At 45.8% G+C, this 13,238-nt stretch overlaps 1 protein-coding gene across 5 annotated transcripts in view; it reads right to left on the bottom strand.

Moving 5' to 3' along the window:
* The window catches only part of LYN (LYN proto-oncogene, Src family tyrosine kinase), a 332,543-nt gene that overhangs the window by 67,455 nt on the left and 251,850 nt on the right, over positions 1-13,238 (bottom strand). For all 5 annotated transcript variants that reach the window (XM_086965758.1, XM_086965761.1, XM_086965759.1 and 2 more), the window contains exons 5-6: positions 7,988-8,086; positions 7,773-7,876 (exon numbers count right to left, since the gene is read on the bottom strand). In XM_086965758.1, coding sequence (XP_086821884.1) covers positions 7,773-7,876; positions 7,988-8,086 — 203 coding nt within the window. The remainder of the gene's footprint in view (positions 1-7,772; positions 7,877-7,987; positions 8,087-13,238) is intronic.

Below are 13,238 nucleotides of genomic sequence, written 5' to 3'. Positions count from 1 at the left end.
CTGTTTTTGACCTCGCTAAAATAGAAACATTAAGAACAACCCCTCATGAGAAATACGAAACTAGTAAGATGAACTTAGCTCCACACCATGATGGCTGCAAGACAGCTCGACTCTGCCGCCCACCCCACCCCACCCAAAATAACGACAAACCCTATGAAAATATTATAAATATATACAACACACCAGCAAAGTAACAGGGTAAAACATTTTATTAAATAACTATTTACATAACTATTTCATACTTTTTGTTGCCCGATCCGGCTAGCTCAATCGATCGAGCATGAAACTCATGCACTCTGATAGCAAGCGTTGCTGCTGATGCTATGCAGACCAAAACTGGTTTTCAGTTTGTACATTCTTCTAGATTTTTCCATCCAAGGCTGGTTGACTTTGTAGAACGATGGCTTCAGATTTTCAACATACGGTGTGGTGGCGCGGACTGGGAGGGGGCACTTGGCTCCTGCCCCCTCCCCAAGTAAGATTTTCATACGTGAGTGTACGTTCATGGTTTTGGTCCCTGAGTTGCTTCGATGTCACTGCCATGCTCAAATGGCATAAGTCCTGGATGTTGGGTGCCATAGTTCAGAGTTCTGAGCAGCGCTTGTAACACTGTCTGAAGCTTATTTGCACCTACTGCAGCTTCACTATTCTCAAAGTAAGTGAGGGCCGTTTGTGGACCTGACTGCATTGTTAAACAATGTGATGCGGTGCCTCCCTGAACCGCTTGACGGAGGCCTCCGAGGGGCGGTGAGATGGCACTTAGCTCCTGCCCCCTCCCCAAGTCGTGTTGCCCTGGTGTGGCCTGAGATCGCCCCCGACATAGGCGGCCGGCTCCCGGGGTCCGGCGGAACTTTTTGCCTTTTGATGACTCTTCCATTCTGGACCTTGTCCCACAATCCGTTTGACCTGAAGACACGCTGTAGTGGGGCGCCCCTTTACCGTTTCAGTTACCATTCCGCCCGCTTTTGCTACACTGTGCCTCCTCTGCCATTCAGCTGTTTACCGCCCGCTCTTGCAACTACAGTGTCTCGCTCACCATGTAGTTGAGTTGCTCCCGCTCTTGCGATGCAATGATAGGCGGCTCCCACAGGACTCTCAAAATGGCGGCCGGCTCTTCAGATTTGGGCGTGGTCCACTAAAATGGCCCTGGGACACCTTGGAACTCGGACGCTTGCCTGATAGGGCTTGGGTCCCATTCTCGAAAGCGTCCCCTCAGCCTTGAAAATTCTACAAAAGTCTTGGGGGCCCCCGACTCCCGCAGGCTTCTGGTGGGGAGCGGCTGCCATGATTGCTCGTGGAATGGCCACGACTGAGCTACGAGATGGTGGTGCTCTCATGCTGACGCCAGCTTCAGTCTGAAACATCCAGAAACACTGTAGACTACCAATTTGATCAGTTCCGGTAGCGCCCCAACATGACCCGGTAGAGAAGAACTTGCCCTCCCCTCATTGACTGATGGTTCTTGTTGTCTGTCCCTTCTGTTGTCATTTAACAGAACTTTTTAGACTGCTGAAAGGGGTTGTGTTCCGAACGCTGGTTGGTGGAGACATTTGACTATATTCTGGACCTACGTTGTCGCGTAATGCGTTATATGACACGCCGCGTTAGCGCACCCGGAAGGGCTCCGGTGCGCAAAGCGCAGCTTCCCGGAAGCGATCCGGGGCGCGGCGCGCAGCGCGTAACGTAAGCATAACAGGTCATGTGACTTGTTAATAAAACTTTTCATTGGTTCATTTTACTTTTGTTATTTTAATGATGAAAGGCTTGGTCATATGACCTAAAAATTACGCTTTTTATTGGTTTCGAACGTTATTTTTTCTTAAACATATATGTTATAATGTTCCAGGCTAATGTACTTTCCCGGAAAATTTACAACTGTCCTGCAAGTAAAATATATTCCTTTTTCGAGAAAAAGGATGTTTCTTCGTCCCATGACGGAGCCGTTGAGTAAAAGAGGCTCGGCCTGCTGTCTTAGTCGCCGATACGCCTGATTATCAGATTCTTATCGATCACTTTATGTTGCAGGAGTGGAAAACACAGCTGCCCTTGACCATTTATCTTTACTGCGTTCCTGCGTTTTATACCTTTTATCCGTCATGTAATTGGACTGCTTTATTTCACTTGCCTTTTACTGATTCGAAAACAGTGACTAAAATTAAAAACTTTACCAATGTAAATACTACTACCATGTTTTGTTTTAAAAACCTTTATTGTGAAAATGTCAGTATACAAATACGGGCCTATAACCACGTGGGCCGGCCACGGAGCAAACTGAAATCGTATATGATGAGGAGACATTTACATTGTAGAGGAACGTAACGAGCGGGCCATTAGGTTGCAAGAACTAAGGTGTCTAACAGTTGCGGAATCGGTGGACGTACATTTTGTAATTAAAATACGACAGGGCCACTTTCAATAAAATTATCTAGATATACATTTGCGGGCAAGTACCATGGGTGACGTTAATTCAAACTTTCAATAGTACAGTAATCAATAACACATCAGAACTTAATATCAATAGTGATGTCGAAATATTCAATCAATTCTCGTCCCCGCCCGCCATGTGCATCAAAACTGCATTCATATCTCGTGATATCAAGGTTGTTCAACCAGTACACAACAAGGAGTTACGAGTCCCATTTATACCGGCGCCATTTTGGGCGAGGCCGGGCAGGTCCAGGATATAGTCAAAATGTCTCCACCAACCATCGGCCAGACCAGAACCCCTTTCGGCCCTTTATGCTACAAGATGGTGTCTTCCATTCAGAAAATATTGTTGGCAGCATTTTGAAAGGAAAGATAAACAGCCGTTCTCCTAGTGAGTCTCCCATTGTTACATTTAGGAGGAATGTTGAAGAGTAGTATGTTGAAAATCTGAAGCCATTGTTCTACAAACTCTCAACCAGCCTTGGATGGAAAAAAAAAATCCTGAAGAATGTACAAACTGAAAACCAATTTTTGTCTGTATAGCATCAACAGCAACGCTTGACTCAGCTTTGTGTGAAGCCGCCATTTTGATTCAATCAATAACGTCCCCCTGCACACATTCAGGGACCTGGTCGTGTCTTCAGGTCAAACAGATTGTGGGACAAGATACAGAAAGGAAAAGGAAAAAAGTTCCGCCAGACCCCGGGAGCCGGCCGCCTATGTCATGGGCGATCTTTGGCCACACCAGGGCGATAGTGAAGCTGCAGCAGGTGCAAATAAGCTTCAGACAGTGTTACAAGCACTGCTCAGAACTCTCAACTATGACACCACCTCGGTGCCATCCGGATCTTGGCGCCTTGTGCTGGTTCCGGTCTATTCACACATCGGTCCGCTACTGACACCACCTCACAGGCCAACGGGGCACCCCACGCCGACTTTCGGCGCAGCATTGTAGGATAGCCACACCAGTGCGGCAACTTGCTAAACACCACCTCGGTGCCATCCAGATCTCGGCGCGTTGTGCTCCCTTCGGCCTACTGTAGCCGCAAGTGCGAACGCAACTCAACTGGATAGCGAGTGAAACACCAAGGGGCGCCCCACTGCAGCCGAGGAGCCTCCATCTTGGGGGCGACGCACAGCATCACATTGCTTTCCAATGCAATCAGATCCTCAAACAGCCCCCACTAACTGACGCGACCTCACAGGCCAACGGGGCGCCCCACGCCGACTTTCGGCGCAGCATTGTAGGATAGCCATACCAGTGCAGCAACTTGCTGGACACCACCTCGGTGCCATCCGGATCTCGGCGCGTTGTGCTGCCTTCGGCCTATTCGCACATCGGTCCGCTACTGACGCCGCCTCACGTGCCAACGGATTTTCTACGCTTTTTATAGCCCTATGCCGCATAACAGGTCATGTGACTTGTTTATAAAACTTTTCATTGGTTCATTTTACTTTTGGTTTCCTAATGATGGAAGGCTTGGTCATATGACCTAAAAATAACACTTTTCATTGGTTTAGAACATTTTTTTTTCCCAAACGATGAAAGCCCCACCTTGTTTCTGGATGTTTCAGAATGAAGCTGGCGTCAGCATGAAAGCACCACCATCTCGTGGCTCCGTCGTGGTTATTCCGCGAGCAATCATGGCAGCCGCTCCCCACCGAAAGCCTGCAGGAGTCGAGGGCCCCCAAGACTTTTGTAGAATCTTCACGGCTGAGGGGACGCTTTCGAGAATGGGGTCCAAGACCTAGCAGACAAGCGTCCGAGTTCCAAGGTGTCCCAGGGCCATTATAGTGGACCAGGCCCAAAAAGGAAAGAGCCTGCCGCCATTTTGAGAGTCCTGTGGCAGCCGCCTATCATAACCGCAAGAGTAGGCGCAACTCAGCTGAATGGCGGATTTTGGCACAGTGTACCAAAAGCGGGCGGAATGGCAACTGAAACGGTAAAGGGGCGCCCCACTACAGCACACGAGCCGCCACCTGGGGAGGCCCGTTCACGCCGCCTCTCCCCCCCCCCTCCCCCCCCCCCCCCCCTCCAGGGGCGCCCCACGCCGTTTTTCGGAGCAGCATTGTAGGATGCCAAAACTATTGCGACAACTTACTGGACATCACCTGGGTGCCATCCACATCTCAGCGCGTTCTGCTGCCTTGGGACTATTCGCACAACAGACCGCTACTGACGAGGCCTCCCCCCCCCCCCCGGGACGCCCCACGCCGTTTTTCGGAGCTGCATTGTAGGATACCAAAAACCAGTGCGGCACCCAGGTAACATCACCTGTGTGCCGTCCAGAACTCAGCACGTTGTGCTGCCTTGGGACTATTCGCACAAAACACAGCTACTGACCATTGTTGCTTCTTTTTTCAAAAAAATGTTTAAATGTATTTACTGTTTTTGTTGCGTTCTATATATTTATAAGTTATTAAAGTGTTATAATCCTACTACTTTGTTGGAGTATATTTTTAATGTGACACATAATTGTAAAAACTCTGATGTACAAAGAGGCATCCCTGGAATCTTCCGCTTCAGGCTCGGTCCCACACACCCTCACAGTGAGAATCCCCTCCCCAAGCACAATACAGGATGGTTATCAGATAGTAGGAACCCGTATGGTGTGACGGATCTCATGGGGTGGGGGCCTTCATCTACTGTAACTCCTTTGAAGAGGGATGATTCTCATACATGCCAACATTTCAGAAGAGCAAAGTGGGAGATTTTTATTAAAAGAATCGGGAGAATGGGGCCTTGAATCGGGTTATTGTCATGTGTTGGCTTTGGAAGTGTGCTGCTGCAGGATCGGACATTTCAAACTCAAATGCACGTTCTTTTTCTTACCTTTACGAAGCATGGAGCGCAATAGCAGGCAGAGAAAGGGTGATGCAAGTGTTGAACACTGCCTGGCCTGGCAAGTTGCTGGCAGTGCCCCCCCCCCCGCCCGCTCCTGAAACAGGGCACACACACCGCCGCCCCGAGTACTTCACAGATCTTTAAAAGACCATGCGCTTGTTAATGAGGCTTAAATGGTTTATCACCCCTTCTAGAGCCCCTGCATCGGCCCTCTGACGTTTCCTGGAAGAATTAGCACGTAACACAATACCAAGCCCTGTCAGCTGAAACCCCCGAGGAATCTGGCTTTTGCTTGCAGGAATCGGGAGGCGGGAGACTAGCACTGAAATCGGTAGTCTCACGCCTGAATCGGGAGGGTTGGCATGTCTGGATTCTCTACAGCTGGGGCCATAAACTACATCCGCAGGGCTAGGTGATAGCCTGGGACCGGCCTGGACAATCGGACACAGAGGAAGAGGAGTGTCAAAGGGTGCGGTAGTGAATAGGGTGAAAGGGAGGTGTCGGGCGGGCACGGGGTGTGATTCGCAGGGAAGAGCAGCGCAGATGGGGGGAGGTTTATGGCCCATGCATGAGAGAGAGAGCGGGGGTGACCAGTGCGTGGGGGAGATGCTTGCGAGGGTGGGGAGCCGTGCTGAGAATCGACGGCGTGCAGAGAGTGGGTCTGGTCAAGGCATCTAAAATGGCTGCCGTGCACGACAAAATTGTGGCATTGGAAAAAAGGCAAGATGGCGCAGACAATGTTTATCAATAAGGATTAATTTATAACAAAATATTTTATCGCAGTGACAAAATGGCGGTCAACACTTCCTGATTTCCATCGAATCGAACGTTAACAGACGTCACGCAGCAAAAAAAATAAAACGCTCACGCACAGCCGCTGGAAGACATGTATCAACATATATGAGCCTCCTCAGCCACCCTCAGAAAACATAAGGGATCAGGATACGTCTCCCATACCCCCTTATACCTAGTAATTTAATTAAATCAAAACACAAAATGGCGAATTCCCGTTTCGCTACCAGTTTGCGGCCCGGTTCGCGATCCGGGAAGCGCTTCTACCGTGAAAAATCAATTTTTTTTATGTTCCCCACGGGACCCTTTAATAACCCCAACATCATTCGTAGGGGGTCAAGAGGGGTCTACCTTGCCCTCTTTCATTAAATTCCCCCTTCGTTTTTCACCTCTTCTTGTCTCTCGATCCGACCGAGAGACAAGATGGCGGCCGCACCGGACTGTTTAGAATGTTGACAGACACCGGAAAGCCAATCAGCATCACTTCGCAAAGCTCCGTGACGCGAAAAGTGCGCGATCTGGAGCGCTATCTGGGACGCTGTCACAGATATATAAATTTTTTAAAACGTTAATTTCTCAAAATCCACTGGAGCACATATATTGAGACCCAGCAAAGGCCCATCGGGCTAACAGTCCCTACAATTTTGCCAAGTTTCGTGCAAATCCATTCAGCCGTTCGAGCTAAAAGTGAGGCCAAACGCCCTATGGAAATTAACATGGGAAAAACGCGTTTTGGGACCCCCCTTTTTTCTCGGCCCCCCCTTAACGAAACCCCCCCAAATTTTCAGGGGCTGCTCAGAAACAAAATGTGCCATTTTCCTAAAAATTTCAGCCGATTCCGTCCACAAACGCCAACGTTATTAGACATAGAATTTTCAAAAGTCCCATAGAGAAAAAATCTTAACTATATATACCTACTGGCGATAGCCAGTAGGTAATATATATATATATATATATATATATATATATATACATACATACATATATATATATATACGCACCTGCCTCGCCACCTGTGAACTATGCTGGCCGCCACTGCCAGAGGTGCCCTAGTAAATTAATGCAAGTTGTGTAGGAGCACGCCCACGGCTGTACCATGAGGCCTGCTAGCATTGTTGCGTTGCTCTTCTTGTATGCTGCAAACAATGTGAAACTCAAATAAAAGTATGGGGAAAAAAGAGAATGAGCACAGCAATGGACTGCCCATATTGCATCTGTCAGGGTATGTATGACAAAAACGGACATTAGCATGTGAAACCAGTGGAGAATTCCCTTGAGCTACACATTTCTTTTTTTTTAGGGTATACTTATGCACGTAAATCAGGTGGTGAAAAAACACTGGGAAGGCGTTTGCATCCTGACAAATTGAGCAAAGCACTTACCTTCCCAAAGACCTACACCCTCCCTAACGCTCCAGTGAGAAGGGCCGCCTTACCAATCATCAAACCTGCAGCTCGGGAAAACCCCTGCCACATTGGTACCAAAGGTCACCTGTGGGCATAAAGAAATGTGCACAGACATTGATTCTGCCAATGCAAATACGGCTTTTATGAACGCGAGGCTTTTTTTGTTGTTGTCACACAACGTAGTTGGACATGTGTGTTCCAAAAAAAAAAAAAACGCGAATCGGGCTGCACGTGAATAATGCATTGTCTAATAATGGCATCTACAGGAAATAAAGCCATCATCAACATTAGCATTACAGTACCTTTTAATGTTTCACTTTCTCGGATAAGGAAAGCGCCTGCACGGTTTCCCGGTGCCAAGAGTTGCCTTTCTGCATCTTTCCTGGTAATATCCTTGAAATACCACCTTAAACATAGAATGAAGAAAACTTAGTTTTTATTTGGATTAAAATTTAATTTCGCTTTCATAGCCAAGCTGAAAATTCACGGAGTTGAATATTTGGTGGTAGGTACTTACTCTTCTGTTTCTAGCGTGTTCACTTGTGCGACATAGTTGCTTGGAATAAAGCCTTCTTTTTTAGTCGACAGCGATTTTGCTTTCCACCATTCACCATGCCTGAAAAACAGAGAAGAGACTTTGTAACAGGAGAGAAACACATGCCCAATGGCCATAACTAATCGGAAAAAGAGGTTACTGGTAAATAGATGGTTAACACAAGCGAGTTGCTGTGGTGTAACGAATGTAACTCCAAATGCACATCCCACTGACCAGGCACAGGTTGTTATCAATTTACATATCTGAATTATGCACCCAGGAGTGGTCTCCGGGTCACTTGGTGGAAAAAGATCTAATTCCTCTGGGAACTGGCAAGAAAAGCAATGATGAGCAATCATACAATACAGTACAATTCTTGTCTTGTTCTGGCCATTAAGAAAAATATAGCGTCATGCAATAGAGCAAAAGTCAAAGGAGGGTTATAAAAAGCATTGGCACAGCCAATAGGTCTTGCCTTTGGGCCCTTCTAAGTGGTTAGTCATGCAGCACATTACCCTGGGTGCTGTGCCGCCAGCCGCCAAGAATTGAAGAGGTATACAATTACTACAAACTGGGATAGGCAGTCTGATTAAGGACAACATTCTTGCCTTAGGAAACATTTATGGACGTATTCCAAAACTTTTTATTGCACAGACAGAAAGACAAGTGCCTCGATGCAAGTCAACAACACTATAACATTCTGTGTGTGACTGCATCACTAGAGTTATGTTATGTTAATAGACTTGTAGACCGCGCAACAACCAAAAATTGGTATCTTAACCTCTTAAGCGCTGCTGACGGCCAACGGTCGTCACGAGCGCTACCTCCCCAGTGCTGCGCACGACCATTGGACGTCCATTCAGCACTAGTTCCAATGGACAGCGCAGCACTGGGGAGGGATATTTGCGAAGCAGCTAAGGTGTTAATGCCGGAACCCAATTAACACAAATGCAAACAACAAGGGTGGTTTGGCCCTATGGGAAAGAGGGTAGGTTGGGCCAATATAATGAAAAAACAGGGGATTTTTTACCTAAGCCTCTAAGGATTGATTCAAACACTGAATGTTATTTTGATAAACAAAACTTTATGTGTTTACCTCGACAATCGATTTTGTCTTTAGTTTTTTTGCTTTTTACCAATTTTTCTTATCATTTTAAACACAGAAAAAGAGCGCCATCAACCTCACATATAGCCATATGTGATATACAGTACAATTGTGTGAATATTTACAAGTAGTGAATGAAACACAGAAAATGTGAAAAGCATTTAAATCACAAAGGTGCTCATAATTATAACAAAAACATGGACAATAAAGTAACCATCAGAGTTCGAAAAAAACACTTCATTTATCAGTGTATAGGCTCAAGGGTAAGAACTTTTCACATCTAGCCCCTGGCCACTCAGACTGAATGAATCACACTGTTTAAAGAGAAAAGCCCATTTCAAGCATCAATCTCTTTCAACTCAAATGTCAATTGCAGAATAAATGCCAAGATGAAAAAGCCGACGCGTTTCGAATCCTGTTTGTGGATTTGAAGGATTCTCATCAGGGCAGTGTAATTCTAGTCCATGGACACTATTTACAAAACAAGAAAGGAAAATACGTTTTAATGGAAAGGGGTCCTCAAGCCAATTGTCTATTGGAATTATTCACATCAATGAAGGCGGCATACCTTGTGTGGATTTTGTCCAAGGTTGCGCTTCAATCATGAAAAACCGTCTATGCTGTGGAACCGCGCTGCAACAGAACGGAGATTGGTATAACTGGCAATTTAAAGGGACAGGACCTAGTTGCCTGAATGTTAGCGCAGTGAATGAAATTACCTGATGCCTTCTTAATCCGGTTGCTAGGCTGACTGTGTCCGGAAAATGTTTTACAGGATCCGAGTTACATTTCTGGGGGATTAAGTTAAAACAAGCAGTGAGATCGTGGGTCTCGGCTGCTGGTAGTGTCGAAGTATTGTACAGGCACTCGAGGGACTTACTTGTCTGATTCTGTGGCGGCGTGAAATTTCCGCTCCTAGTTTCTTAACTTCTTTCTGTTAGAGAAAGAGGAAGGGTCACTGCACTGAACCATGTGCATGCGTGTTCAAGGACGGGTGAATGTATTACGGAGCTGAGGCTTACCAGCGCTGTTCGAGTTCTGGTTTCTCGTGTTCACACTGCTGTACGGCCCACTCTGAATGTAGGTGTCCGTGACTGTGCCTGGAATCAATACCTTGGAGGTTTGATTCTGGTTAGCCAATCACAGCCTCAGCTCCGTAATACATTTGCCCGTCCTTGAACACGCATGCACATGGTTCAGTGCAGTGACCCTTCCTCTTTCTCTAACAGAAAGAAGTTGAGAAACTAGGAGCGGAAATTTCACGCCGCCACAGAATCAGACAAGTAAGTCCCTCGAGTGCCTGTACAATACTTCGACACTACCAGCAGCCAAGACCCACGATCTCACTGCTTGTTTTAACTTATTCCCCCAGAAATGTAACTCGGATCCTGTAAAACATTTTCCGGACACAGTCAGCCTATCAACCGGATTAAGAAGGCATCAGGTAATTTCATTCACTGCGCTAACATTCAGGCAACTAGGTCCTGTCCCTCTAAATTGCCAGTTATACCAATCTCCGTTCTGTTGCAGCGCGGTTCCACAGCATAGACGGTTTTTCATGATTGAAGCGCAACCTTGGACAAAATCCACACAAGGTATGCCGCCTTCATTGATGTGAATAATTCCAATAGACAATTGGCTTGAGGACCCCTTTCGATTAAAACATATTTTCCTTTCTTGTTTTGTAAATAGTGTCCATGGACTAGAATTACACTGCCCTGATGAGAATCCTGCAAATCCACAAACAGGATTCGAAACGCGTCGGCTTTTTCATCTTGGCATTTATTCTGCAATTGACATTTGAGTTGAAAGCGATTGATGCTTGAAATGGGCTTTTCTCTTTAAACAGTGTGATTCATTCAGTCTGAGTGGCCAGGGGCTAGATGTGAAAAGTTCTTACCCTTGAGCCTATACACTGATAAATGAAGTGTTTTTTTCGAACTCTGATGGTTACTTTATTGTCCATGTTTTTGTTATAATTATGAGCACCTTTGTGATTTAAATGCTTTTCACATTTTCTGTGTTTCATTCACTTCTTGTAAATATTCACACAATTGTACTGTATATCACATATGGCTATATGTGAGGTTGATGGCGCTCTTTTTCTGTGTTTAAAATGATAAGAAAAATTGGTAAAAAGCAAAAAAACTAAAGACAAAATCGATTGTCTAGGTAAACAAATAAAGTTTTGTTTATCAAAATAACATTCAGTGTTTGAATCAATCCTTAGAGGCTTAGGTAAAAAATCCCCTGTTTTTTCATTATAGGAACCCAATTAACAGTCATAGGGAAAATCCAGTTTTTAACTGTTTTCCTAAAACATAGCTAATTGTACTGTGTTCTGAGATGATCCGGCTGTGCATTCCACCATTTGCATGTGGTGTGGGAGAAACTTCTTCCTCCCTAATAGGCCTTCCTGATTCGCTGGAAAGCTACTTTGTCAGCAGTAGTAGATCGAAGAAAGCGGGTGGGGGTGTATCACTTGAAAGCCTTTTGGAGGGAAAGAGGGTCAATCTTTTGAAGGGCTTTATGGGCCCAGCACAGGGCCTTGAATTTAATCTGTTCCTTAATTGGCAGCCAGTGCAGATCTAAGATGCTCTGTGAAATAGGGCTGAATTTGGAAATCTTCAGCTGCACTCATACTGCCGCACTCATACTGCCGCATTTTGGAGCATTTGCAATTTACTAAGTATATGCTGCTGGGAGCCTAATTAAAGATCGTTACAATAATAAAGCCTTGAAATTACCAAGACAGAGACTACAATTTTCTTCAACGCTAGAGGAAGAAAGAGGAGAATATTATTTAGAACTTTCAGTATAAAAAAATAGGCAGAGGTTATTTGATTTACAGGATCATCAAAACACCAACTTGGTGTGAAAAGTTCCTTGCTTTTGTATCCAACTATGGAAGAGAGCCTAAATTGGAGCGCCACCAGGATGTGTCCAAAATAAGGTGTTCTTGCCAAAAAGCTGAATTAAGTTTTATGCAGTTTTTCTGCATCCATTCAACAATATTTCTCATGCAGGTGTTAAAGTGCTTGACAATTTTGTCAGGGTTTGAGGAAACTGACACAACTATTTGGGTGTTTGCGTAGGATAGCACTCAAAAGCCAAACGATCTAATGAACTGGGTAATATATGCATTAAACTGAGAAGGACTCAGCGGTGATCCTGGAGGGACCCCGCAAGGAATTGTAAGGGGGTCAGAGGTGTACGACTCATGGTGGCCTTCGGATCTGGACTCAGCACCCATACCCACGGACCACGCACGTAACCTTGGCTTCATCCTAGACTCTTCACTCTCGATGACCAATCAAGTCAACGCCATCTCATCCTCCTGCTTCAACGTACTTCGTATGCTCAAAAAATCTTCCACTGGATCCCCGCCGAGACAAGAAAGACTGTCACCCACGCACTGGTTACGAGTCGACTAGACTACGGAAACACCCTCTACGCCGGAATTACAGTCAAATTACAGAAAAAACTCCAACGCATCCAAAACGCATCAGTGAGACTCCTTTTGGACATCCCTCGCCAAGATCACATTACCGGCCACCTGAAAGCCCTCCACTGGCTTCCCGTCAGCAAGAGAATAACATTCCGTCTCCTCACCCACGCACACAAGGCCCTCTACAAACTAGGTCCCGAATGCCTCAACACTCGACTATCCTTCTACACACCCACCCGCCAACTGAGATCCTCCAATCAAGGCCTCGCCACAGTTCCGCGTATCCAAAGATCCACCATGGGAGGTAGATCCTTCTCCTACTTGGCGGCCAAGACCTGGAACTCACTCCCCACTCACCTCCGCCTTACACAGAACAACATCTCCTTCAGAAAATAACTTAAAACCTGGCTATTCAACAAATAATGAACCCCCTCCCCAAGCGCCTTGAGACCCTCTGGGTAAGTAGTGCGCTATATAAATTCTTGAACTTGAACTTGAAAGGTTAGATAGAAAAGATCTAAGCAGATTTACTGCTTGATTCCTAATGCCTATGCATTTGAGCTGGTTGATCAAAAGAGAATTGTCAACCGTATCAAATGCAGCTGAGAGCTCAAGTAAAATCAACGCCACTTTTCCCCCATTATCGACAATGGCCCTAATTTCTTCTGTTGCTTCTATAA

Source organism: Lissotriton vulgaris, chromosome 4_1, assembly GCF_964263255.1.
Source record: "Lissotriton vulgaris chromosome 4_1, aLisVul1.2, whole genome shotgun sequence".
Classification (NCBI taxonomy): Eukaryota; Metazoa; Chordata; class Amphibia; order Caudata; family Salamandridae; genus Lissotriton; species Lissotriton vulgaris.
The sequence above is the reverse complement of the archived record's forward strand: the minus strand, read 5'-3'. Positions and strand labels throughout refer to the sequence as shown.